This window comes from Hydractinia symbiolongicarpus, chromosome 10 (assembly GCF_029227915.1).
Source record: "Hydractinia symbiolongicarpus strain clone_291-10 chromosome 10, HSymV2.1, whole genome shotgun sequence".
NCBI classification, from domain to species: Eukaryota; Metazoa; Cnidaria; class Hydrozoa; order Anthoathecata; family Hydractiniidae; genus Hydractinia; species Hydractinia symbiolongicarpus.
The window spans coordinates 7,426,611-7,454,026 of record NC_079884.1 but is presented as its reverse complement, the minus strand read 5'-3'; the positions used below and the strand labels follow the sequence as shown (position 1 = coordinate 7,454,026).

Sequence of the window (27,416 nt, the reverse complement as noted above, 5' to 3'; positions counted from 1 at the left end):
ACAAGTCATTTATTTTGGAATTAAAACAAACTAAAATGTATCGAACAGAATGCTTACAAATGTGATTTTAATAAAAAAGAGTATTCTTTGCTTTTTCCAATTGCCAATGATGACACACAAAAACGCTGATGACGGCAAAAAGGAATTATGCTAATTTAATTTTTTTGTCTATACCAATTACAGTGTAGGAAAGAATAAACTGTATACCCCCATTTTTCAAGGCTCCTACAAAGCCCATAGATAATAAGTGTAAGTGTCAAAAATACAACGTAGTTTTTGATTCTTTTTTCTCTTTTTGTTCATTATAAATACAATACGCGGCTAACATCAAAAATAAATTGTTATGAAAAATTAAATCTATTTAACAACCTGACAAATTATTACGACGAAAAGATTAAACCAGGACTTGCACCACAGAATCGATAACTTTAATGGGAACATAAAGACGTTATTAAGAGGATGTTTTCTATTATCAGCATTTTAAGTCCAATAAAATAATAAATAGCTTCCTAAAAAACTTTATAAATTATTCCTTTTGTAGTTAATTATTAATGATGAACGGGTTTTGTGACGTATTTTCCTTCATACAGACAAGCGTTCCATTTCTCATTGAATAATAAACCAGCTGGACAGTTTACACATCCAACTGTTTGTCCATTCCAACAAGCAATGTAATGTTTTGGTTGATGGTGATCGGCGATGTTACCTTTGAAGTAAGGTCCTTTGCTGGGACAGTTATCAGGACAGTGGTATCGGACTTCTGGAATCCATGATTTTGTTGTATGGCATGGATCTAAACAAGAAAAGATATAGAACATATAACTTATGTGAACATGTTTGATAAGCATTCATTTTTATTTTATAAACAACTTACCACTTAGAGAGTATAAGCATTGGTTGCATTCCTTTTTAAATTTCAAAGTCAATGGCCAACATGCTTGACAATGAACAAGTCCACCAACACATTGCACAAAATAATTATCACGTGTTGTGTGATGGTAAACGTAGGGATAATTTCCATCATGCTTACCAGCGCACAATGAATTTGGACCTGAACAAAATAAGTAATAAATCAGTTTCAATGTGTTTATTAAGATAAAAAACAAATGGTGGCCGTTTATTTTCATTAGCTAACAATTCTTTCTTAACTCTCTTTAGAAGCATGTATTATCTAGTAAAACAACATTTTTTGTACCGCTATAAAATAGATACTTACAAGATACTGGAGGTGGGGTTGGACCAGTTACATCTGTAACTTTAAGGGCACACGCACCTAAAAAAGAATAAAGATAGTAAAATTATTCTGATTAAAAAAAACAAATATTAAACTTTAGGAAAGTTAAAATAGTTAGATCTAAGTAGCAAAGTGCTAATAGAGGATAACTTTTATTATAACTCTTGCATGCCCTTTTAACTAAGTAAAGTTATAACCTGATAACATTAGCCATAAAAAACAAACAAATATAGTCCTACCAGCGAATAATGTGAGAAATGTGATAAAAGTATTCATCTTTATTCTGTATTGAGTGATTTCTTGTTCAAGCTCTTTAAAACAATGTTTCAAAAATGTCCCTTATATACCCAACGAAGCAAACGATTTAATACACTTATTACATAACAAACAAAAGAATATTTGCATCACAATAAAATTGCTCCACGCTGGTATACTACGTGTCTGATTAACTTTTCAAGATCAAGTAATTTGCGATGTGGCCGAATCCAAATTTGACCTCATTAAGAAATTGACATACTGAGAATGCTGCTGACAAAAACAAAATAAACAAAGAATCTTAATTGAATTTAATTTATGTCTGCCACAATCTTTTTCCCATTAAAAATAAAACAATGGTTGATTTTGTGTATTTGCCAAGTACTATTGGGCTCAAAACTTCAATTTTGGTTTTATGTTGTTGGTTGTTATAATTTTGAAGATATTACGCTGAGTTCGTCGTGTTTCGATAAACTCAGCGTAATATAATAATTAAAGCCAGGTGATTTTTTGTTTTTTTCGCGTGCTTGAAAAAGGAAAAATACTTTAAAATTTAGATAATTTGCTGTTATGTCATTTAATTTGTTTATTTATAGAAACCAAAATATTTATATCTAATCGCTCCACGTTTTCTTAACGAGACCAAAAATAAGGGCAAGCCTTAATGACCTCTTTCTATGAATAAAAATTTCAAGAAGAATGATGAAAAATATATTTTGCGTAGTCATGTGACGAATTCGAAAGTTTGTAGTTTTACTTCAAAGTTTGTCGTAAACTCATTTCTGTATTCCGCATGGAATTAAGTTATGGAAAGACTTCTTGACAAAAATCTTTTCATACTTCGTTAGAACGGCAAAGTATTCAGATTAGAAAAGGGTACTACAAGGAATATCTTTTTTGATTATGAATAAATGTTTTATGAATTCTCACATTTCAACTCGTGCAAAGATCTGAATTTTACTTTACTTTGTTTCCTATCTATTCCCAACACGTGTATAAATATTATTGCCAAAATCTATTTAATGTTCAGTTTAGGAAACAGAACCGAATCAATTTTTCTTTTCACTTTTCTTATTAAAACTGTATCGATGTTGTTATTGCTAATTAATGTGTTCATTTCAATATCGATATATTATTATGACTAGGAAAAGTAACTGAAAGTAATTGCGCAACAAGTTTAAGAAAATGTATCATTTGTGACCTTGGGTGTCATCGAGAAAGTGAAACATTACGTCCTTAATTAAAAAATTATCTTTACCTGCGAAACAGATGCGTGGACCTTAGACCTTGTTTATTGATAACCTTACAATGCCATGAGTAACAAAACTTTTGTCATTAGGAAATTGTGGTACAGTGATGTTCAGCCATATCAACTTGCTTTTTCAAAACAACAATTGACAAAGGTGCAAAGCAATGCCTTAACAAACCGTTGAAAAAAATAATTATTTTGAATTTAATGATTTTATGATTCTAAGAAAAAAATTTCGTCCATAAATTGAATCACTATGATATCGTCGCAACTTAGGACTCTTTATTTGGTTTCAAAAACAACTTATCGTAAAGTACAGTCTTTTATATTATCTTTATGTAACCAAGAAATAGGAAAATAACATTGGCATATGAACCTACATCATGTTGCATCATTTATTGCTGCGTGCGTTATCTCCAGCATGTCCTATCTCAAAAACATGTGCTCTCTATAAAGCTGGTTGTTGTTTTATACTTACTGATGAACTGAACAAAAAATGAGATTTCTACATTAATTCTCTTTGATCCTTTAAAAACTTAAATCAAATAGGTGGAATATCCTAAGCAAAAAGAATTAAACATTTTCATTGGTTGCCAGTAATCCGTGCCAGTCAGCAGTAAACACTACCCAACTAGAACCTCTGATTATTTTTTGCTCTGTACGAAATATCTTGCTAGCAGAGATCAGCTTTAAAAGGCAATGCGCATTATCTAGAGATGTGCTTATTTTCAGATTGAAAAAGTAACGATGTTACTGTAAATGTAGGATTTTGGACTTTTTAAGTTTGCAGTAACTCTTTTACCAAAAAGAAATTACATTTTTCTTTCATTAATTTTGCTCTTTTAAAATATTAACTCACTTATTCCTAACTAATTAACCAGGTGCTAACACATGCATTGCCGCCAAAGCGATTCTCTTAAAGTACAAGTTATCGTCAATTAATGTTCCACGAATGTTCGTTAAATAGAATTATTTTTTGCTTCCATTTACCTCGTGGTTGTTATTGAAAAGAATGAGGAAATACCGTGGCAACTAATTGTTTTTGTAACGCGTTCCACATGAAGGGGGCATCTAACAAATTTTAACCTTGGCTGCGGCTCATGCACGATGTTAATTGCTTGATTATATAATTCTAATTGCGAATTCGTGTATAAAAAGAAGAGTTCAAGGAATAAATGTATCACAAATTTGAAACAGTCAACAGACAGTTAGTAAGTTCATTGGAAAATAATTTAAAGAAAAATGAAGACAGTATTGGCATTGATTGCAATGATTGCAGGTAAATATTTGTTCCTTTTCTTATCATTTTGTTGTTTCCATAAAAAATTTAGGCAATATACATATTTACTACCGCCGGAATGTCAGTTGCGTTTTTGTCAGGAAAAAAAACTCTAAAAAAAACAAAGTTTAATAATTCCAAATCTTCAATAGGAATTTTAAAATTTGCTGTTCTCTTATCAAAACAATCTATGTAGTTACAAATTCACTAAAAATGTTCAAATTCTCTTTAGCTGGCTCTGCACTCAAAGTAACTGACGTTACTGGACCGACCCCTCCACCTGTTTCGTGTAAGTATCTACTTTAGAGCTTTCCTGTTTCAACACAATATGTTGTCGTAAGCAAGTTTCAATTCTCATGTGTCACCAGCATTTGCTTGGGAAGTACATATTTCTTTGCAACAACTACACTTAAACTCTAGAATCAAGTAGATTTTAATGAATCTATCTGAAAAATAAAGTTGATTAGAAGTTTCTCAAAGTCTGAGTGTAAGAACAGATATAATACTTTGTACTGGCAACAGCTTGAAATGATGTCCAAGATGCAATACAGCTATTCATACATTATAACCACCATGGTTTAGAAAATCGAGTAGAACTACAAGGCCATACAGCACGGTCTGAGGATAGGGTGTTATAGCCATCACTGAATTTTTCCCGAGTAATAATAAATAATGTGTTAAAGAATGACTAGAATAGCTCCCGCTAAAGGATTTAACTCCGCCTCCTCCCCGCCCTCTACCTTCATTTGAAAACTATAAAAAATTAACTAATAAAAATTTAATGCTGTGAGATATTAATTTTTGTGTGTTAAAGTAGACCAGATATTTTAACGTGTTTGAAATTCAGGTTGTTTTCTCTCGACAATCAAATAGTTATGTTTTTTCTCGCAATTTTACATACACTCTCCTTTGTTGCGGCTGTATTAGAAAAGTACTAATGACTTGTAGGACCAAAATCAAAACCAGAAATAATTTTTAAAAACATTACACCGTTAACTGTATCATCAAAGTGATAATTGCCTTTCTCATTTTGTTCAGGTCCAAATTCATTGTGCGCTGGAAAGCATGATGGAAATTATCCCTACGTTTACCATCACACAACACGTGATAATTACTTTGTCCAATGTGTTGGTGGACTTGCTCATTGTCAAGCATGTTGGCCATTGACTTTGAAATTCAAAAAGGAATGCAACCAATGCTTATACTCTCTAAGCGGTAAGTTGTCTAAAATGTAAAGATAAATGATTATAAAAATCGACAAATTTCACATAAGTTATATGTTTCACATTTTGTCTTGTTTAGATCCATGTCATACAACAAAATCATGGATTCCAGAAGTCCGATACAACTGTCCTGACAACTGTCCCAGCAAGGGACCTTACTTTAAAGGTAACATCGCCGATCACCATCAACCAAAACATTACATTGCTTGTTGGAATGGACAAACAGTTGGATGTGTAAACTGTCCAGCTGGTTTATTATTCAACGAGAAATGGAACGCTTGTCTGTATGAAGGAAAATACGTCACAAAACCAGTCCATCATTAATAATTAACTACAAGACATAATATCAATTAATGAGATTTATTTATTACTTATTTTGGGATTTCTTATCATTTTCTTGGATTCTGTGGTCAGCTTATAGAGAACATGCTTCCGTAATAACATCTAAATATTTTAAATAGCGTACATTATCCTCCTTTTTTTTCAAATTCAGTGGTTTGAGACCAATTTAGTCGTTTGTTTTAAAGCGTGGACGATATGTCGAGTATTGCCTATATTTTTTTAATTAAGTTTGTTATTTTAATTACGTATTGTATTTATAATAAAGTAAAGAGATACATGCATGAATGAAAAAACTAATTTTATATTTTTTTTCTGGTTATCCGGTGCTACCTTGCACACGAACAAGAATAAAACTCTAGGAGCGTCATCTTTTATACTAGCTTCAAGAAGTGAAAAGTTTTGTTTCTGTTACCAAAACTAATATGATAATCTTTTTATTCTGTTGACTAGTTTAAAATTTTGAAGATCGAGAACAAATTGCAATTCATCTGCGTTATAACGGTATGCATGTTCTTGACATATTGACATATTGACGACAAATTAGCGATTAATAATTTTTATATTGGTAAAATTATTTCAGCTTTTAACTGTGAAAAATATCATGGTCATAGCATTAGTACACCCCTACGTTCACCTTGGCCGTGAAAATTACCCTTTCTGACTAAAAGCCCACATCTTAACGAGTCCCCTAAAAATATGGTTTTGCTAAATTAGAAGGCAAGTAATATTTTTTACCAGTTATTTTGTTAAGAAGCTTCAGAAAAAAAGTTTAAATCTTAATTCTTCTTTCTATTATAGAGTTGTGTTCTGTCCTGTTGGAAGATAACAAAAAGAGATGGTAAGGTTAAACTTTTAATTTATAAACAAAAGAAAGTTTTTTACGTTGTATGTAGACGCATAAATTGTATCAAATACACATCAAACTTATCTCTACAAAAATGTCTTGCTGTTTCCTCTCGCACATAAAAATTTGTGTCAAAAATTTTGTGTCGTTTTGGTTAGTTTTGAGATTTTAATAAAGACATAAGCCAAAGACTTTGATCAGTCACCCATTTAGAAATAATACATTTGCGTTCAAATTTATTCAAAAAATCATAGAATATTATACATTCATGTATTTGCTGTTATATAAAAAAGTCCCTAGATTGCAACTGTCAAGTGTAAAATATTAAAGGAAATTAAAATTTAAAACTCAAATACATTAACTTTTACAGGCATTCTTGAAAATATGTTTTAAGTGAGCGATAATTCATTAAATAAAGTAGAATCGAAAACAAGACTTATTTTTGAAAAAAATCATCTGCATAAATGAGTTTTAGATGGTTACAATTTTGTTATTTCCTACTTCTTTCGTTGTTACTTCTAAAGTTCATTTATAATGAAAACGTACAGCTTTTTTTAAAAAGAAACTTGGTGAAGATACTAGTTCTTAAAGTTCTTAATTTTGGTTTAAATTTAAATTGTATTTTGTTTTGAGAGTTTCTTATTCGGTTTCTTATTCTAAATCATTCCTTTTGTTTTAACTTGAAAAATGAAAACATTCCATTTTAAAATTCGTTCGAAACAAAATTTGTCTTTGCAATATAATAGCTTCATTTAAATAGAAGTTTTCATTTCAAAACAATTTTCTCAAATAGGAAGTCAAATATGGAAAAAAGTTTCTTATTTAAAAAATAGTCATACATTGTTGTTGCAAAAGTTTCTCAATTTTTTGAGATTCTACAAGGTGCACTGTATAAGAAAAATCAAACTTCCTGGTGAAAGCCTATAAACCGCATATAGCCTCTATAAACAAGGATTTTGGCAGTTCGATGTCATGCATGCTGTTTTTCATTTTAACGTACCAATGAACTTGCTTTGTTATAAGAAACATTGAATAGCATGATACGAAACTGAAATATTGATTGCTTATATTTAGGTTCTGAAAAACGCATTGTTAACTAATTGCAGATAATTAAAAGATAGTTAACTAATGACTTAACGATGCGATATTTGATAGATGGAGATAGATGATGTGAAAGTTGGTGAATGCTGGCAGCCATCATAACAAGCATTTTCATTTGTTTACATATCGAAATATAGAAAGAAGGATAACGAATAAACATATATTCGATTGAGAAAATTTTATCAAAGGGGAAATTTTTTAACCTAAATAATTATTACAATGTACAGAACTAGCCAGTCAAAGATCTAGAAACGCAGAGGTGCGTATATTTCAAGAGAAGAACCTGGCACGTCGCATGTGAATTCTCATTTATTCTCTATCAGTTGGGACATGTATCACAATTGTCAATTTTTTATGATTTTTTTTGACAGCTCCACTGGGATTTATATTTCCTGTCCACGAAAACCAAATTATAGTTAAAAACTGCGTTGCTGAAAACTACTTATGTGGACCGCAAATCACTTTGTTAAATTGAAACGCGACTACGAACTGAAGTGTACCAATTTATTACCTTTAGAAACGTCATTTTGGCGTACTTCTACAGATAACATTTATATTATTGATATAATAAATGGTTCGTAGATATTCTAATGGCAGGAAATGATATTGATACCCTGCATTCGTTTGCACGATAGAAAAGCAAAAGATTCACATTATCAAATATAAAACAAGCGTTTCTTTGTATTTTAAAAATTAGGAACAAGTCCTAGATGTTGCGCGGCGGAAATATTTTAAACATGTTAGTAAAGTGTTAACGTGTGTCCGTGTAGTTTATTTAATTTCCATGAACCCAGAACAAAGTTATCTTTGTTTACTATTGAAATATATTTAGATTGTCCAAACGGAGACGAGAAATGTTTAACAATATTTGGTACAAAATAAAACATTTATTTGTAAGTATGTTCTATAAAGCATAAAGAAAAATAAAGAAGAATATATAGAAATAAAATTTCCCAACCGAAATATATCATTTTTGTTTTATCAACTGAAATTTATTTTAACAATGTTCAAGTTTCATTTTATTGAATGTTGTTAGATAAAGTTCATTGGTTATGCATGTCTAATAAAAACTTTAATAAAAACTAAAAACTTTTATGGTTTGGTCAAGTATTTTCCCTCCCATAAGCATGCGTTTTCTTGTTCATTGAAAAGTAATGGTTTTGGACAGTTGACGCATCCAACAGTAACTCCGTTCCAGCAACCAACATAATGACGAGGCTCGGTACTGTCGCGAATATTTCCTTTGAAATCGGGTCCACGTGCAGGGCAAATATCAGGGCATGTGTATCTTACTTCAGGCACCCAGGTTTGTGTTGTGTGGCAGGGATCTAAAATTAATAAAAACAAAATGAGATACAATATTGAATATGAAGTTACTGTTGTAAAACACTAACAAGTATATGTAGTACTTACCGTTTAAACCGTACAAGCATTGATTACACTGTTGTTTGAATTTCATAGATAATGGCCAACATGCTTGACAATATGCTTTTCCGCCAACACATTGTACAAAATAGTTATCTTTGTATCCGTGAACACCATCGTAATTGTAGTTGCCATCAGACTTACCAGCGCACATTGAGTTTGAGCCTAAATATGTTATAGAAGTAGTTCTTTTTTAATCGATGCTTTATTCTTTAAAGATTCGTATAGGATGTTAGTTATATTTTTAAGTGTGTTTTTCAAAGTTGAAGATGTCTGAGATGAGTTGATATACTTACATGGTACTGGAGGTGGTGTTGGTCCAGTGACAGTTGGTACATTCAGTGCTGCAATACCTATAAGGATACAAAAAAAATCAATGTTTTTATACAGTATTTGTACTCTGGACATTTTTTTTAAATTAATTTTTATATTATTTAATTTCGAATTGTTTACAAAATAATAGTCACGTTACCTGAAAGCAGAAATGAAATGGCAATAATAGTTTTCATCTTGGTGTTGAATTTTTTCCTTGCGTGTGTTTCTGTGTGAACAGTCCAGCTGTTGGTGTGTGAATGGAAATCATCGCATCTTCAGTCATATTTGAATTGTGAAAATAATTACGTTACATAAGATCAATTTGCAAAAATTCTCACATATGACAGGTTAATTAGTTTGTGGCCATAACCAATCGTAAACCACGCTTTTGTTGATGTAGTTACTAGTTTTAAAACACAAAAGAAAGAATGCGTTGTCACGGGGAGCTCTAGTCTATTGGTGGGTTTGTTTGTTCTTTTCGATGTAATGGGTTAATTTATAATCTTACGATTGCTTTCTTCATTAAAAAACAAATTACCAACGTACATCATTAGTTATGCTGTAGAGTTATTTTAGTACATACTTTAAATTAGTGTAGTTTATTGCATATTTCCTGTGCTCTTCCAGTTGATAATTCACTGACCAGATTTAGTTCTTTGAGCATACGAACAGTCATAGAATTTTTAAGTAGGACAGAAATATGATATCCTCCTATTGGGTAAGTTTTAGTTACTTAACAAAACCTAAAGATGCTGTTCTTCATTCTAACGTGAATTTTACACTATGTGGTGTGTATAAACAATGGCGATAAAAATGGTGATGAAATATACATTTTGACAACATGAAACCTTAGCATTGGCCAGATATGTGATTGAAATTTAACTTGTGTAGTAGTTATCACAGGACAAAATAGTTCCGATGATTCGAACCTCCAGGATCAACAAAATAGTTCGAGTTATGAAATATGTAACTAACCATATCATTTAAATCCTTATGATACAGTTCAGTTTCATAAAATTGATATTAGTGACAAAAAATATATTTTAAAATGCTCTAATATATTGGACAAAACCTCTTTTTTCATTCCTTAAAAGAAAAAATAGTCTATAATTTAAACTCTGTCGTTATTTTTATATGAAATGATAATATATCCAAGTCGGTAACCCATCAAGTTCGGTAGTTAATGAAAATTGAAGGGAATTTAAAAACAGTTCGAGTTAGAAGAAGATCGGGTAATCGAAATTGCACTGTATCAAATACTGAGCTATTGCAATAAGAAAGTGGACAAATAAGTTCGCACTCGGGTTACTTTTAGTTTGGATCCGCTGTGCAGATGAGAGAGATTCCGTTTTCTCTGTATTGGCTACGGTAACAGGGCAATATTTACAATTCGATCATATCTGTCATCTTGGTCAAAACTATTAAAACAACAGCAGTGTTTTGGACTATTTTTACATTTTGTTATAGTCAAAAAATGATCAAACTGTTGTGCAGGCTATAGACTAACAAATCGTTACAGCTAAAGATGTGTTCACAAGCTCTTTAATGAAATTCTTTAGTACTAGAAAGTAATCTACATCAAAGCCTAAGAAGTTGAAAACATGCTCAGAATATATTCTGTATCTTCAGGTCTAAATTTAGGTGACAGTTTTAATTCAATTGAATAAAAAGATTTTGGACATTTATATTTGTGAGTATCCTGAGCGCAACAGGATTTTATAATGTCATCTAAAAATCTATAATTCAAAAAGATAATGAAAAATGCAACTTTATCAAGGTAGCTAGGCAAATGAAACATAAAGGATAAACGTTTTCCGTCGTCATCAATTATACACGGAAAATTTGTATCAGTGTAAACAAAAATAAGCATAATATTATAGCACTTTGCAATGCCTACTATAAACATTTTTATGGTATCACGTATCAATTAGATGTTCTTCATGAGTCATAGAATTTGTTATTAAATTAATTTTACGACCTAATTAAGTTTAAATGGGATATTAATGGATTAATTATGTAAAAAACTTAATTTTAAGCGATATTTTAATGTGTTTCACTTTTTAAGTCGCCCGTGTTTGCTATGTGTAGAGAATAAGGACGCCATAAAAAAATTCATAGAGAACCTTAGCAATCTATTAAAATTTTATACATTATTTATATGTGCATTTTAACCCTTAAAGGAGAGATCCTGAAAAAATCTGGGCTACATCAGCAAAAGGGGCACTGAAACCGCCGTAATTTTTGAAGGTATGTTTTAAAAGCAGCATTAATTGGGTTACGCAACTATAACAAACATGCAACCTCTAGATCTTATCCTAAGTGAACAATGGTAGCTCAAGTTTTGAGGAGCTAGCTATGTGCTGATTGAAAAAGAGGTCTTTTCAAGACATGGTCGTTCTTTACAGGTTAAACACAAGCACAGTTCTAAGTAAAAACTCTGTCCGATTGCAATCTTTGTGATGTAATAATACATGATTTTTTGGAATTGTAATTTAAATTTGCATGTCATGATTTTTTTAATTAACATCAATTAAAACTGGCTTCTCTAATTTACTGCCATATCAAAATACACTAAAATTCTTCTAGGGTGACAAATGCATTTCGAAACCGTGGGATTGTTTTTACTTTATGATGTCGCTTTGAACATTAAACATTCGAGAGTAGCGTAATAGGCGTCTTCGTGCTTCAGTAAATTATTTACTCTGCGGGGGGGGGGGGGGGGGGGGGGCAGGATAAGGCTTCGCGCAGCCATATTGAAAAGATGAAACATGCCTATTATTATAAAAGATATATAATAGCTTTTTGATGACAACAATTAAAAGGAGAGCAAAAATAAACATATAGTACCGAAAAAAAAGGTGGTTACATCATGTCAGGAAATAGCTCTCTCATTTTAATTAACATTTCTACATGTTGTCAACGTTAATGTTAGCAATTACAAACGAAACATTAACAATTCTTTGAACACGTTCATTTCCGTTCATAATAGAATACAACCTAACTGGGGATTCTCGAATGCATTGTATGCACGTGTTGTCAGTTACCGATAACATGATAAAAACGTTAAAAAAATCTAAATATCTCTTAACTTTACGGTCATTCTTAATAAAATCAATATGAGATATTATAAACGTATAGTAGTCAGGGTTGTATTTCGTCCCTAACTAATGATGTGGCTACAGCTTATGTAGCAACTCGGTGCAGTATATTTTCCATGTTCATTTTAACTAAACTGTCATTAACTTAATGTTCTGTATATGTCATTATTTCACATCTTAAGTCCAATATATACGGTTTTTATGCAATCTACTCAAACTAACATTATAAAAAATCTTATTGCTTTCTTCATCTGTTTGTTTATAAATAAATAACATTTTAAATTTTTTTTTCAGTACAATTAGTATGCAATAAATGTGTAAATGATTCATCCTCTTCTACTCTTCTTCTAATCCTCATCCATGCCATGTTGTGAAAAGAACAGCGAGCGCGATTTTCTGTTACTCCGTCATGTACTCAATACAGCGGAATCGAACAATCGTTGATCGCTGATGTATACAAATCGTCATGTTTCTAATAAATAGATAAAGATTATTTCGATTATTTCGATACGCTGGCGGCTGTATTTGTCGAAACGTAGCCTAGAATAAACTTGTTTGTTCATGACATGACAATATTTATATTCTTCAATGACAATGACTGAACAGATCGGTGGTAATATTTTTTAAAGCGCAATGTTTTCATTGTCATTTCAAGTTTTTTGGCACGTTTGCTCCCCTTTAGAGACTCCCTAATAGCAGTGGTATTTTACGCATGCTTTCTGATTTGCTAAAATAAATATCAATGTATATATATATTTATGAATCAGTATATTTCTTGAAGTTTACTTGATATTTAACTTCATGCATTTATGTTTTAATATATTATATTATACGTTACGAGGATTGTAATAAATTCGGAAATTATGCCCAATAACTAGTTATTATGCATAAGAACGATAACCCAAACCCATATACATAATATCCGGGGAATATATATAATTTTTAATTGATCATATTCCCCGTAATAAATACATATCTTCGTATTCACTTTAATTTTCCCCTCTCTGAAAATCATATCGCTTAAATAGTAATTTAGCTAAAAAAGTATTCACGTTTACGCGCGTTTTCACATTCCCTTTGCATAACGTTATACCTTAATACAACGGATGCCGTTCTCGTGCCATTCTTCATCTCGGCCGCCGTACTCTTTACATGATGTAAGGCACAATGATGAAATTTTAAATATTAAGGACATATAAATTACTTGACACCTTCATTCGGAAAAATTATCGACGCTAAAATGACCAAAGAAATTCAAAGAAATGTAACGAACAGTATTAACAATAACAACAACAAAAAAGCACTCGTAACGCAATTAGAGACAATCGAATAATTAACAAAGAAACAAAATACAATGTTATCAAAGTATTATGTTGTTACGTTACAAATTTAAAAATGTTTATCACACCTTGGTGACGCTATTACACCAGACAGCGTACAAATTATGTGGTTTTTACCACGACGATTGTACTTTTTTAGATTGTTATTGAAGGTTCTAACCCTCAAAAATTTTAATATTCGTGTAAATCGCTTTTTAGTTATTCAAAATCTCAATACAAAAGAGACCGAGAATAATTATCTGTTTCTCCCTTATTCTAGAATTGACAATACTCCAACAATATGCAACGATTAGGGTTGCTATGATAAGCCTATTCGCCTAATAGGCTTGGTGTGCCACAAGCTATATGTAGAATGTTACACAGGTAGCCCCGATATTATATAACCCTCTGTTAGCTAATGGGTAAATCAATTAATTAATGTTGAATGTAATGTTTATTTAAATACCTTAAGGGGAATTAATTTTTGCGAGACATTTGAAGAAAATTCTCAAGTAAACAGAAAGCCCTAATATTTTACAGGAATTTTGTTTTGCGAATTTCGCAAACAAAGAATTTGACTACATGTCCCATTTTATTCTATTTTTAAGAGCGCTTCATAAAATATAGAATGCCGAAGTTGAAATTCACATACCATATTTCCTCTATTTAGCGCCGCCCTCTTATTACTGCGCCGAAGCGCCGCATCTACAAAAATAAAATTGAAAATTTGAGGAAATACAGTATAGAAAAGAACTGGATAAATCTGAAGAAAAAAGTGTTAATCTTTTGTCAAAAAGGAAAAAAATCCACATTTCGGGGGAATTATTCCCCGAATGTATCTTTTATATAAGAATAGCCACACGTCGGTGCAATAGGTGGGTGAAATTGCGAATATTTTTTCAGTTAAAATCTAAATTTTCATTCCATTTATTCATATTATATTATTCTATTTTTCTATTTCTTTTAAAAGTAATACTAATTTATAAAAGTTTTAGGTAGCTATATATGATCAATTATATTAAACTTGAAAATAAGATATAAAAATAGAAGACAAAATATTTGTTGCGAAAGATTTTATTATATGGCATTATAATTTCTCTATTGACATATTAATATGGTTACCTAAAAATAAACAAAAAAGAAGGGTGTTCTGGTGAAGATGATTGGGTGCTATGTACGTATCCGGTGATTTACAATATCACTAATGACCTGCCGCAATTAGGTAAAAAATTGTAATTTTGTTGTGAAATGTTATATAACGATAATTACAGAACAAACTGTTTAAAGGCAGGTCCATATACAGGTAAATTAGTTATTCAAGTTAATCAATCAAATCAGCTGGACTGACCACTGAACAAGAAATATAACGAAGTGTCGAACGCTTTACAAAGATGAAGAGTTTCATTGCAATTTCATTTATTTTATCAGGTAAGAATTGTTTGATATCAAGGTACCGAAATTGTATTAATTCTTCACTAAAGTAGTCTTTAATTTATCAAAATAATTTTGTTATCTATTTTAGGAATTTCTGCATTAAATGTTCCCACTGTCACTGGACCAACACCACCACCAGTAGCATGTAAGTAGTATTTACGTTTATTTAATTTTTTTTTCTTAACAGTTATCTTATAACTCGAATCATATCAGAATTCTTAACTTTCTTACAAATAAGTATTTTTTATTTCTTAGGTTCAAACTCAATGTGCGCTGGTAAGTCTGATGGCAACTACAACTACGATGGTGTTCACGGATACAAAGATAACTATTTTGTACAATGTGTTGGCGGAAAAGCATATTGTCAAGCATGTTGGCCATTATCTATGAAATTCAAACAACAGTGTAATCAATGCTTGTACGGTTTAAGCGGTAAGTGCTGCATATACTTGTTACTGTTTTACAACAATAACTTCATATTCAATATTGTATCTCATTTTGTTTTTTATCTATTAATTTTAGATCCCTGCCACACAACACAAACATGGGTGCCTGAAGTAAGATACACATGCCCTGATATTTGCCCTGCACGTGGACCCGATTTCAAAGGAAATATTCGCGATAGTAACGAGCCTCGTCATTATGTTGGTTGCTGGAACGGAGTTACTGTTGGATGCGTCAACTGTCCAAAACCATTACTTTTCAATGAACAAGAAAACGCATGCTTATGGGAGGGAAAATACTTGACCAAACCATTGTGAAAATTCTAACTTTTAATTTGACGTTGATAAAAGGGATTCCAAGATTATTAATTTTATTTGTTAAGTTTAGAGGCACAACTTTTTGAAATATAAAGTTTATTGTACTCAATTATTATTGTTATTTCTTTTATATTTTTATCGAGAAAGATTTCTGAATAAAACAAACCATTGGTAACTCCTTACTTAACTTAGAAAAACTAAGGGAAAGTAGCTAATTTGTAAACTTTTCCCGGATTAAAATTTACGGTTGTTTAACCGTGACGCACATGTTTTTACCGGTTTCTATTTAACTATTTTATCGACATACTGTCACAGCAGACTGAAATGTTAAATAAAATATTTTTATGTTGTTAAAAATATGGACAACCTACTGTTATCGCATTGCTGCTGTAACAGTAGATCTGCTTTTTTCATGCGAGAAAAGAATTAAAAAAATACCAAGACTTGGCGTATCAACGCTTAAAGTTTCAACTACCAAGCGGTAGTAGAAACACGGAACCCATAGTTGCTGTGGCATATTTTCACATATAAAATCATTGTCTGACTACTTTGAATTTCATTAGGTAGCTAAATAAAATTAAGACATAAACTACAACTTGTGAAACTCATCCGGTGAAGATAACACAAAACAAGAAATAATATTACCTAGAATAAAAATCACTATGAAATTGAATAAAACTTGACAAAAAAAACCATAAACACAGCTGTCTAGCCATGCTAACTCCTCATCAGGCTAGATAAATGTTAGCCGAAATACTACATTTGTTTCAATTAAGATCTATACGTGCCAAAAAACAAAAAAACTCATAGAAAACAACAAACAAACAACGTAACAAGTTGAAACAAAGGTCTAATGTAAAGCAAAGGTAGTCAAAACAGAGCTGTCAAAAGAGTTCAGAAAAATATGACAAATAAATATTGGAACAGATAACATAAAACAATCGTCAAAAGGGGGCAAGGTAAAGCGCACCAACTTTATTTGTACTAACCACAAGGAAAAACGTTCACAGTCAGATGCGATGACGCAAAAATTTTAAAAATTATTATTATTCCAGATTTTATATTACAAAGCTTTTTCTTTGATTTGTTTAGAAGGTATATAAAGTCTTTCAAACCAATTTTTAAGATGGAGGTGGTAATATAGGTTGTAAAAGCGAAAGATTTGTAAAATGCTGCTCTTTATGATAATAAAAAAGAAATGTCGCAAATAATAAAGGAAAACATTTTTTCTCTAAAAATGCTCTGAGAGATCTAAAAATGCAGTATTTAGCAAAAAACGTGACCCCCTTCCATTTACCGCTACTCTGCCATCGTTGGAACCCATGAAGAGATGTGGTGCACAAGTATACAAAGTTTGAAATTTGTTTTTGTTCCTAGAATTTTCGAAAACGTACAAGTATTTGGTTGGTTATTGCTTTGGTTTACTCCTGTAATTTTTTTTGTATATATAAGTTTGAAGAACCTTCATTAAAATCGAAAGGAGGCATTGTTACCCTCTAAAAATCTTAGATTTATAATTTTTAACATTTTTGGAATATTTTTAAGGACAACAAGCCTTCAACTCAATTTTTAAAGATTTATTAAAATCTACTTTGCGAAGCAATTTACAAATCCACATTTTTAAATTAAATAGAGGGAGTTAGGTAACTTTTCACATACTGGTTACATTTCTATGCGAATGTGTTCCCCAATTAGGACGAAATCTCATTCTCAGATGGCGCATATTTTACAGGACTACTTAGTAACTTCAAACAAGAAATAATGCAAAGAAAGATAGAAAAACGATAAGTTCACAATTTAGACTGATATTCAACATAAGTTAAAATTCTAAAAATGCCCACCCTTATCCCTTTCTCACCGGGTTAATTGTGGTTTGCGCAAAGAGATACAAAGCGCTCCAAGTTCTCACAATGTAGTGTGTTATTTATAGAAATAACAACAATATCGTAACAGAAATTAGTCTATGGCTGTGCCAAAAAGTTGCAATTGAATTCAATTTTCAAAAGCGACCCTAAAAACTGGAAAGAACTATTTCAAGTTAGAGAATGAGAGGGAGAATTAAGATTTATTGGCATCCTAGCAGCAGATATTTATCAAGTGAGCATATAAGCAACTGCAGCATTATGCGAACGCGAGGGATGAAAGAAAACAAAATCTAAAAGTATGTTCGCATTTATGCATAAATATATAATTTAACAATTGTGTACATTGTAGTTGTAAAAATGCTAATTATTAGGAAGTGATAAATTCAGGTTTGACAATTGATGAATCTTGAATATGTTTACAATGGTTTGGTCAAGTATTTTCCTTCCCATAAGCAAGCACCTTCTTGTTCATTGAAAAGTAATGGTTTTGGACAGTTGACGCATCCAACAGTAACTCCGTTCCAGCAAGCAACATAATGACGAGGCTCATTATTATCGCGAATATTTCCTTTGAAATTGGGTCCACGTGCAGCACAAATATCAGGACATGTGTATTGCACTTCGGGCACCCATGATTTTGTTGTGTGGCAGGGATCTAGAAAAAAAGAGCACTGGATTATCAACAAATATTCAAAAATCGGTAAAACTCAAAACTCCGGAATCCTAAGTTCTTTTATTCCAAAACAAATACAACACTGTAGCTAGCTACATACCTGATGGCGTATATAAACATTGGTTGCATTCCTCTTTGTAATATAAAGACAACGGCCAACATGCCTGACAATGAGCCTTTCCACTAACACACTGGACAAAATAATTTGGAAATTCTGGAATTCTGTAGCTTCCATCAGACTTACCAGCACATCTGCTATTAGGACCTGAAAGTTATAGAAGGGATAATTTTTATTTAATATAATCTAATTAGCTAGAAATTCATCTTAAATTTCATTGCAGTTATTAAATGGATGCAGGAAAAAATAAATTAAGTTATACTTACAGTCAAGTGCAGGGGGTGTAGGGCCAGTTGCGGGATTAATTTGGAGTGCTTGAGAACCTAAAAATGTTAGTATGTACTAATATAGAAAAACTATAAGCTAGAACTTACTGCATACAGAATTATAAAAGTGAAAATAATAAAATCACATATTCCAATTAGTACACCATGTTCTTTTGAAATTGATGAACATATGTATTTAATTTTATTATAATTTTATATATCTTTAACTACGCCACTTACCAGCAAGCATTGCAAATAAAGTAAAAGCAGCAATCATGTTGGTGCCCAAAAAATTAACTTTGTTTTCGTTTTTATTATTTTGTGTTTGTAGTGAATGAAATTTGAGTTGACTTTTTTTCTTACCAAGGGGTTTATATACAGTTTGAGATTACATAATTTGATCTGCTTAGTCACAAACCTGGTATTGTTTTTCAAGAAGTTAAAAATGACAGATTCATATATAAATTACTGTTTCATTGAACAAATTGTTATGTAAGAACTAATTACAAGCACTCAGGAGGTAATTAATATTTCTAATTAGGATTAATTCAAAGTTAAAGAAGTTGATCATATTCATGAGTAGGCATCTTCCATACGGGTGTATCAATGACTCTGTAGCGGAATTACTTTAACACTAATTTTTAAATACTTAGTATTTTAGGACATAATTTGGAACTTCCTGTATTTAATGTCATCTGAAAATAACGCATAAGAGGTCTGATTGGAATATTACCATCTATATCGCTACATTAAAATAATTTTCTGAATCATGCGCATAATATGGAAGTAAAATGCGACATTAATTGTTTGAAAACTGCAACTAATTTCTCGCTTTGATTTCCTTGCCGTGCACAATTAGGAAGAACATTATTTCTTTGATGTGCCGCATGCTTTCCTGAATTTAACGTGAAATTAACTTTATAATTAACTTTTTGAGTTCACATGTTACTAAATTGACAACAGGTGACAGCGATTTAAAAAAACTTGTTAAAACCGTACTTCACAGCTTATTTTGTTTACTTTCATATAACTTCAATAAAACAAAGCCAAATACAAAATCCTAGTGTAATTTTAAATGTTTCCTACGCACCTGTTATTTCGGACCACATAAAGCCGAAAATAATAGAATATCAGATGTATACTGTTTCTTGCAAAAGATATTGGTTTGTAGAATAAAAGGCGTACTTTACATGCCGTGGTATCGACGCATTCCAACCGGTAGGCAGGAAAGCATTTAAAATCGTATTTTACCTATCAGCTCTTCACAAGTTGTGGCAGCCAGTGTTGTTGAAAGAAGAAGAGAAAATATAAACGTAGATTTTATGTCGGGTTTAAGTTAGATAGCGCTTTTGTTGTGGAAGTTGATAAGTAATAGAAAAAAAAAATGGTAATTTTGAATAATAATTATTTATTAACTTTAATTTTGAGTACATAAAAAAAAAACACTTGAAATATCTTTCGTCAAAACTCATTCTAAACTATCAATAGCCTTTATTTCTAATTTATTTACTGTTCACAAGCAGGAAGCAGCTATCTATCTATTTTTTTAAGATTCTGAGAAAATTAAAAAAATTATTTATTTACAATTCTCTTTACTAGTTTAAGATTCATTCGATTTAAATTTATTGTTTTAGTAGACCAAGCTAGTGATGGTAATTTCGAATGTTGTAATCAAATATTGAACAAATTCCATTAAGTATATGAATCAAAAAAAAGGTTAAAACGTTTCTACCTTATACGGTAGTTTGTCATTTGGAATTAAAAATTTGCGTGGAATGTTGTACGACACACGTTCGTGTGACGTACGTCGTTACTCGATTGGCTTAGAAACATGACAACACAATATCGTTGTCAGGTTTAGAAGCTAGCAATTTTAAAAATCACATCATTACCAATTTATTACTCTTCGCTCATCACATAACAATGTTGGAGGATTGCAAAATAATAAATAAACAATAAAATTAAAATTAATTTTAATTTTACAATCGTCTTAGCTAATGAGGGGGAGATTTGTTTTTTTTTTCATATATTTCTTACAATTAATTAGAACAGAAAAAACAACAGTATTGGAGTTACGGGGGATTTGTTTTAACAAAATACGCTTCTTTGTAAGCTAGGTATATTTAAAATTAAATGGAAACGTTAAACACCATCATATATGTCAGCTTTTGTCTCAATGTGAACATTTATTTTATCCAGATCTCGAAACTCTCTTAATTAAATTTAAAACAGTTTTACGCTATCAGACGATTGCGATGTGAACAAGCGATGTTTCTACTATGATAAAAAGAGGGCCCGTGGATTAATCCACTGTTTACCCGTCCTTTATATACTGCATTTCATGTGTCACGCTACTGCGGTTACCATTTTGCGCAGAGACAGACGGCTATTATTAAAGAGATCCGCTGAAGCATACTGCTTTGAGTTTGCGATGAGTAAAAACAGAGTATAAACAGAATCTCTCGTTTTACTCTTAGACAAATCTTGTTTTAAAAATGTGTGTGTTTGATACAAAAAGTTTTTTTTGATTTTGATAGATCTAATAAATACGTAAATTTGATCTTCCCAGGACAATAGACAACAAGATACAAGTAAGCAATAAAGATTGTAAAAAGAAACTTCAGTAAGATCACGCCTCATTCAATCTCGCTTACAAAAGGGGTATAAAAGTCCTCCACAGCTGACATCTTTAGGGCTGCAAATCAGTGTTTGCTATAGAGAGTTACATAGAGGTTCTTCTCAAGGGGCTTCTATTACTGAGTGTAATCGACTGCATGTGTCAAATCGAGGTGTGTCTAGAGCCTGGTTGTGGGAAAAACAGTCTAAGGAACAATAAAATGTGAATATATTTAATTCAGAAAAGTAAAACTCCAGAAATTTCCGCGCGTTTCTATTTTTTTAAACGTGAAAGACCATGAACTAGCTATAAATAAAAAAATGATGGAAGAAAAAAAAAGTACAATGTTGTCTTACGTAAACTATAGAATTCTTACAAAAATCGTTTTATATAATCCATTGCTAGGCTGTTATAGAGAGTTCAACTCGGAAGATAATGTTAATAAAAACCTTCAAAGAAATTCGACTGTAGAGAGGTGTCCGTTATAAGGTATCTACTACGTAACGGTTTTATTGTGAGACTTTGTCATCTAGGATGGACATTATAAAAAGATTCCACTGCAGTCAGATGAGAACCCTTATTTTTTTCCGATTTCAAACAGTTAAATGAAAAATTCTTGTTATTTTGTAGTTAAGAAATCACATGGCCATTACTCTTGCCTTGATACAGTTTCCTGTTGTTCTTGTGAACAATAAAATTACCAGAGAGTGATGCTGATTATGTAATTAGGAACAATTAAAAATGATTACAACTCCGGAAAAAACAATTAAGCGCTACTTTCGGCTTTGAATAGGCGAGAGAACCATATTGACACGAATGAAGTGCAAATTAGGTATTTAGCCCATAAATCTCGCCAATTTTATGAAAGTTACGCTATAGCTGGATAAGTGAAGCTTTTCATACTTCACTCTCGCTTTTCTACAGAACGACAAATAATTTTAATTTAAACCAAATCTATGTTTTGTTTTCTGTTTTCATTTGCATTTAAGTGTTCGGTGGTAGTGCTCTTCGGATTATAAAAAAAACATTGTTAAACTTGACTGGCTTGTGTCCAATCTTATCAAATAGTTGAAATATTGTTTGCAATTTCGTATAACATCCACAAGACATAAAACAACATGCATATTTACATTACTGTGTACAAATATTAGAGTGACTTTATCATCACTTTAAATTAAATAACAAAAAATAATGTTTGTTGATATGGTCTGTACTTCACGTTTATATTGTTGTCAACATGTAGTGACTACGTACAACATGGGACATTATCAAGTTGCTTCGACAATAACTTGATCAACGTCATTTGTTTAAAATCCTTCCTATAATACAACCCTATTAATTTTACACTTATTTAACTACTCTTCCTTAATAAACAGATATACTTAAATTTTCATTACATCCATAATGTGCACAACACATCAATGATTTTCCGCAGCCTCGAGTTGGATGGGGTTTTAATAAAAAGCGTGCGCAAAAAATTGGTTTCATTCTATGTACATTTATCATCTACTTATCCAAATAGATATTTTGAAGCGAATTGTTAACGAAAAAAGCAACCCAAAACACATCAATATTTTGCCACAATCTTAAATACCAGCCATTTTATAAAAATATTTCGTATGCATACAACGAAAAAATTTATGTTAGCTCCTCTTAAAAACTGGTATCAAAAGAGAATAAAATAAATCCAAACTTTTACCAAATTTTGAATAAGTGTACTTTGTTAGCTAGCTACATTATGAAATAATATTTTATCAGCAGTATATAGCTATATATATGGCTGATAAACTAAAAAGGAAAAAATTTGTAACCACAACAAATGTCCATACAAAATGCTTTTTTCATTAAGTTAATAAACCAGCTTAGCAACCGCTATGTATGACAATCAAAGCATCATTTCATCATTCTCTAAGCGTTCGTCAAACGTATAAAAGCTATCTATGTCTTCTCGACTTTCTAACAACGTGGCAAAAACAATGCCAGTAGCAAACATATCGTCACGTCGGTAGGTTTCCATGACAAATACGTCAGAATGTGGATTCCAATTATATTGACAAGACTGCTTCATACCATCTTCACGTATCTCACCTATGTACACAATGGCCACAACTTTGTACTCAGTCCCCTTTACATTAAGACTTGACTTAAAAGTAGTTTCTAGTATTTGACTTAAATGTGTACAGCGCTTTCGAGAAAGACGTGCATCATAGTGACAATGCTCTAAATTTTTTCGTAACACTTTTTCAACTAATTCTCTCAGTTTTTTACAACTTTTTGATTTTCGTTCCATATTTAATGTAAATCTTTTTATCTTGTCATTAACTGTGGGATCCGCGTTCATTATAACATGAGGAATGGCATCTGAAATGGACAACGAACCTTCCTGTCCACCCCACGTACTCGAGCGAGGTCTCTCTTCTTCGACATTGAAATCCTCTGCCCGCAAATACTGTTCAGTTATACATTGTTTGTTATCAACAGCATTATAACTAGCATTTTTGCGTTTCTCTTCAGGACTATATTCTTCTACGCGTCGTCGAAACTTTCTAATTATTGTCGGCGACGCTATGAGCGACAGTGGCGTCGGTTTGTCTTTGTCGTAGTTTGACACAGCCAAAGTGTCTCTCTTTCCACCTTGTGCAAAAGACACAGTGAAGACTTTCGCAATACTCAATCCTTGGTTAATTTTAGGTGTTTCTCTTCGTACCAACTACAGATAAAAATTGATAAATAAAAGCTAAATTAAAAATTAAGATGAGAAAGTTAATTCCATAACTTTGCTTAGTTGCAGTTCCTTGCCGAAATATCGAGACAATGGCAATATTTCGATCATTTTACAAAGTTGGCAGATTGCGAAAGTAGTCCTTTTTAAGTTGCATAGGTTAGGCCAGCAGCATTTAAATTGTTTAAGCCGCACTTTAAAGAATAATTCACGTCAGGGTCCACTAAGTCCTCAATATTTAAGAAAAATTTGCTGTGTAATGTTGGGAGCTAGAACTTCTCAATCAATATGTCGTTTCCCACACTTGATGAGGAAACAAAGAATTTAGACTCGTTTTCAGTTTTCAGCAAAATTCATAGGCTGTTTCGTTCATGATATTTATTTTTCCTTTCCTCACACTTGAGCTTCAAACTTCGATTTTTGTGAACCGATAAGTTTTTTGGAAACTGTACAAGTTATGGAAATGTACTAAAAACTTAGAAAAAAAGGTTGACCGTGATGAAATCGCCTTTAGCAGTTTTAATAAGTAACAGCTATTAAAAATGATGAAAATATATAATAATAATAAAAATAATAACAATGAGAGATTTGGAGGTCGTGGTAAAAAAAATCCAATTTAATCAATGGAAAAAGAAAGTTTACAGTTAACAAGTAAAGCTGTAGAACACAACTTGTCGAGTGAAAACACATGACATAACAAGACATCTAAAAGTAAATTTAACCAGGGTGCAATTTGTTTTTCGTGCTTGTCTCCTAATGGGTTTTTTTAATACATCTCTGTCTTTCTTAGTGTGATATAGTAATAAAATTTAAAATATACCTTATTTTGCGCCATCTTGAAATAGTTTAACTGTCTTTAGTGTTTCTAAATTACAAATTGCTCTGTTCCGTCATTTGGTTTTTGTTTGTAACATTTTATTGTGTGCAGAGAAATTAAAGGCAAGTAGTTTTCCAGTACTTTTAATATGTATTTTACTTGTGATTTTCTAGGAGTCTGGTAATGAAGACGAATTTTATAGTTATTTGTACTGTATATATTTACGTAGCGGTATTTTTATAAGACATCTTTTTTTATATGTTCTTTTTCTTGTTAGCTTCCCTTCCATAATAATATTTGCTGTTGCTATCAAAAAATCTTTTGAGGTAACCTTAATCCTAACAAAAGAAATTCAGGAATCAAATCGTTTTTTTATTTATTTGTCAATGTTGACCAGGTTCATCTTGGAGATAATTTTTTTTTTACCTGGCGTCTTTTCATAACTGTAGAACAGCCACTTAAGTTTCCCTAAATTGGCTGATTTTCATCATCAAAATAATTAGTAGATCTATGTCTCATATCCAAATTAAACGATTTCTTGTGTGATACTTTTCTTATCCACTAGTACTTTTAAACACCAATGTTGTAGGTTCTTATGTTTGATATTGCTTTTAATCTTGATGAAAATATGTTGATATGACATGTCGATGTTGATATGAGACAGCTACTTCCAAGTCCCCACGAGTAACTATGTAATGGCCTTAAACTTTTTGAACTTATAAAAATTCACTTGTCAATGTGCGGAGCGGACAGTTATTTAGTTAGATCCAACTCCTAAATTGTGTTAATTGTTAATAACGTCAGCATGGCCACTTGTTTTGAAATTCAGAGCCATGGTGGATTATTTCGTTCTACGGGTGTCCTTAGAAGGTGCAAATGGCAACATTTTAAATGCTGTTCCTCTGAGTTACGCAAGTGCGGAAGTAACCAGTTTGCAGCTTGTCGGTTGCGGGATATTGTTCGCTCGACGCTTTTGTTCACATTTGACAACTTGCAAAAAAAATTACATATTGTTTACTTATGAGTAAATAAACGGTTAGATAGACAGAGGTTTTATATCTCCTTGTAAATAGAGACAATCTGCTGCGTGTTTGCTACTTTGTTACTTTTGTGAAGAATTTTCCATGATGATTATCTCTAAAACAATAGCTGTATTCCGTTTGTCTGCTTGTGCGCGAGAAAAAAGTCGTGTTGCGAAAACACGGAATGTTATATGTTGAGGACAGACAGACCCGTGGATTTATGCATGGACTACTGACTATCTCTATAATAATAGACGTTGTCCGTCTATCGGCCAAAACTAAGCCATGCTAATTCACACATGAAAATTGTAAGTCACAAATAACAAATGCAATGTATTTTTTTCGACTTTTCTGCGAGGGGCGAAATTCCGTGGATTTTCCACGCTAACTAGTAGTCTAGACATTCTCCGGATCAAAATACTGAGTCATCTTTTATTAATCCCTTAATCACATCTTATATTTAATTACTAACCCCCTGTTATGTCAAATGCGTGAATTATTTTTTCTTATAATCTATTAACGCAGTAAAATTGTTTGTAGCTTAAACGGATATGGCATTGTCAATCAATGAGATTCTAAATGAAAAGATGGACTTTTTTGGTAAATTAAGTATCAAAGAGATCGTGCACTAAAAAGGCGTTTAAAATACTCTGGGTTTTGGGTGCCATTCAAGTGGACCTGGAGTACTTGAGTAGAAAACTCAAAAGGCAACACTCATTTGAAGCGTGATTTTTAGTTATTTTTTTAACAAACACAGGGAAAATTATATCAGTATATTATTAAAGAAGTATCCTTTATCTCATACTACGCATTTTTTCTATTTAAAATGGATGCGCGCAACTTTACTTCGAAACCCCCGCAGAATAGACAACGTGCTAACGATGGATTCCGTGGATTTTTCCTCGAGTTATCAAACTTCCCCAACAGATAATCTCCGTTGATTTTTTCACGGGCTTACGACTAGTTGGCTATAATTTACGGAACGATTATGGCTGCTTTGTTGACAGGCATTGGTGTTTAAGCGGTTAGCCAATTCATGTTGCTTTAAAGAAATCAAATGTTTTACTTTCAAGCTTACAACTAACGGCGCAAATGAGGAGTTAGATAATCTTTAATTTTTATTGCATCCTCATATTTCATATCTCTGCTGAGAAATCGTTGCCGTAGTAACAAATTCAGAGCACATAATAAACCCCATAATGTCACAGAAGACAGTTTCCTTTTATATACGATTATGTCTTACTTATTGAACAGTTTGATAAGCGCAGTGAGGCTTAAGAGTATGCCAAAATGTTTTTACTGCAAATCACTGCTCATTCAATTAAAAAATATGGTGTGTCGTGCTGTGAGCAAGAAATTACCAAAATGCATTTTAGTTTGACGACAAGTCACAAAAGTTACTGAAAGGTTAGTAGCTATAACTTTGTGGTGGTTATC

The 27,416-nt window shown here is 31.8% G+C and overlaps 3 protein-coding genes across 3 annotated transcripts; all 3 read right to left on the bottom strand.

Moving 5' to 3' along the window:
• Nucleotides 1-8,036: 8,036 nt before the first annotated feature.
• Nucleotides 8,037-9,537, bottom strand: LOC130612731 (uncharacterized). The gene is made up of 4 exons (XM_057434080.1): nucleotides 9,425-9,537; nucleotides 9,249-9,305; nucleotides 8,941-9,117; nucleotides 8,037-8,855 (listed from the first exon to the last, which is right to left on the bottom strand). The coding sequence occupies exons 1-4, from the start codon at nucleotides 9,459-9,461 to the stop codon at nucleotides 8,620-8,622; spliced, it is 507 nt and encodes a 168-aa protein (XP_057290063.1). The 5' UTR covers nucleotides 9,462-9,537; the 3' UTR covers nucleotides 8,037-8,619.
• Nucleotides 9,538-17,969: 8,432 nt separating this feature from the next.
• On the bottom strand, nucleotides 17,970-19,842 carry LOC130613128 (uncharacterized). The gene is made up of 4 exons (XM_057434455.1): nucleotides 19,042-19,842; nucleotides 18,802-18,858; nucleotides 18,518-18,682; nucleotides 17,970-18,399 (listed from the first exon to the last, which is right to left on the bottom strand). The coding sequence occupies exons 1-4, from the start codon at nucleotides 19,076-19,078 to the stop codon at nucleotides 18,161-18,163; spliced, it is 498 nt and encodes a 165-aa protein (XP_057290438.1). The 5' UTR covers nucleotides 19,079-19,842; the 3' UTR covers nucleotides 17,970-18,160.
• A 1,339-nt stretch (nucleotides 19,843-21,181) lies between these two features.
• Nucleotides 21,182-25,410, bottom strand: LOC130613187 (dynein light chain Tctex-type 5-like). The gene is made up of 2 exons (XM_057434513.1): nucleotides 24,961-25,410; nucleotides 21,182-24,128 (listed from the first exon to the last, which is right to left on the bottom strand). Exons 1-2 carry the CDS (start codon nucleotides 24,973-24,975, stop codon nucleotides 23,304-23,306), a joined length of 840 nt encoding a protein of 279 aa, XP_057290496.1. The 5' UTR covers nucleotides 24,976-25,410; the 3' UTR covers nucleotides 21,182-23,303.
• Nucleotides 25,411-27,416: the final 2,006 nt, after the last annotated feature.

Coding starts and splice junctions, on each gene's coding strand:
- LOC130612731 (XM_057434080.1), bottom strand. CDS start 9,461: ATGAAAACTATTATTGCCATTTCATTTCTGCTTTCAG. Junction 9,118..9,248: donor AACACCACCTCCAGTACCAT/GTAAGTATATCA, acceptor TAACATATTTAG/GCTCAAACTCAATGTGCGCT. Junction 8,856..8,940: donor ATGCTTGTACGGTTTAAACG/GTAAGTACTACA, acceptor TATTAATTTTAG/ATCCCTGCCACACAACACAA.
- LOC130613128 (XM_057434455.1), bottom strand. CDS start 19,078: ATGATTGCTGCTTTTACTTTATTTGCAATGCTTGCTG. Junction 18,859..19,041: donor TTTATTTGCAATGCTTGCTG/GTAAGTGGCGTA, acceptor TAACATTTTTAG/GTTCTCAAGCACTCCAAATT. Junction 18,683..18,801: donor TACACCCCCTGCACTTGACT/GTAAGTATAACT, acceptor TATAACTTTCAG/GTCCTAATAGCAGATGTGCT.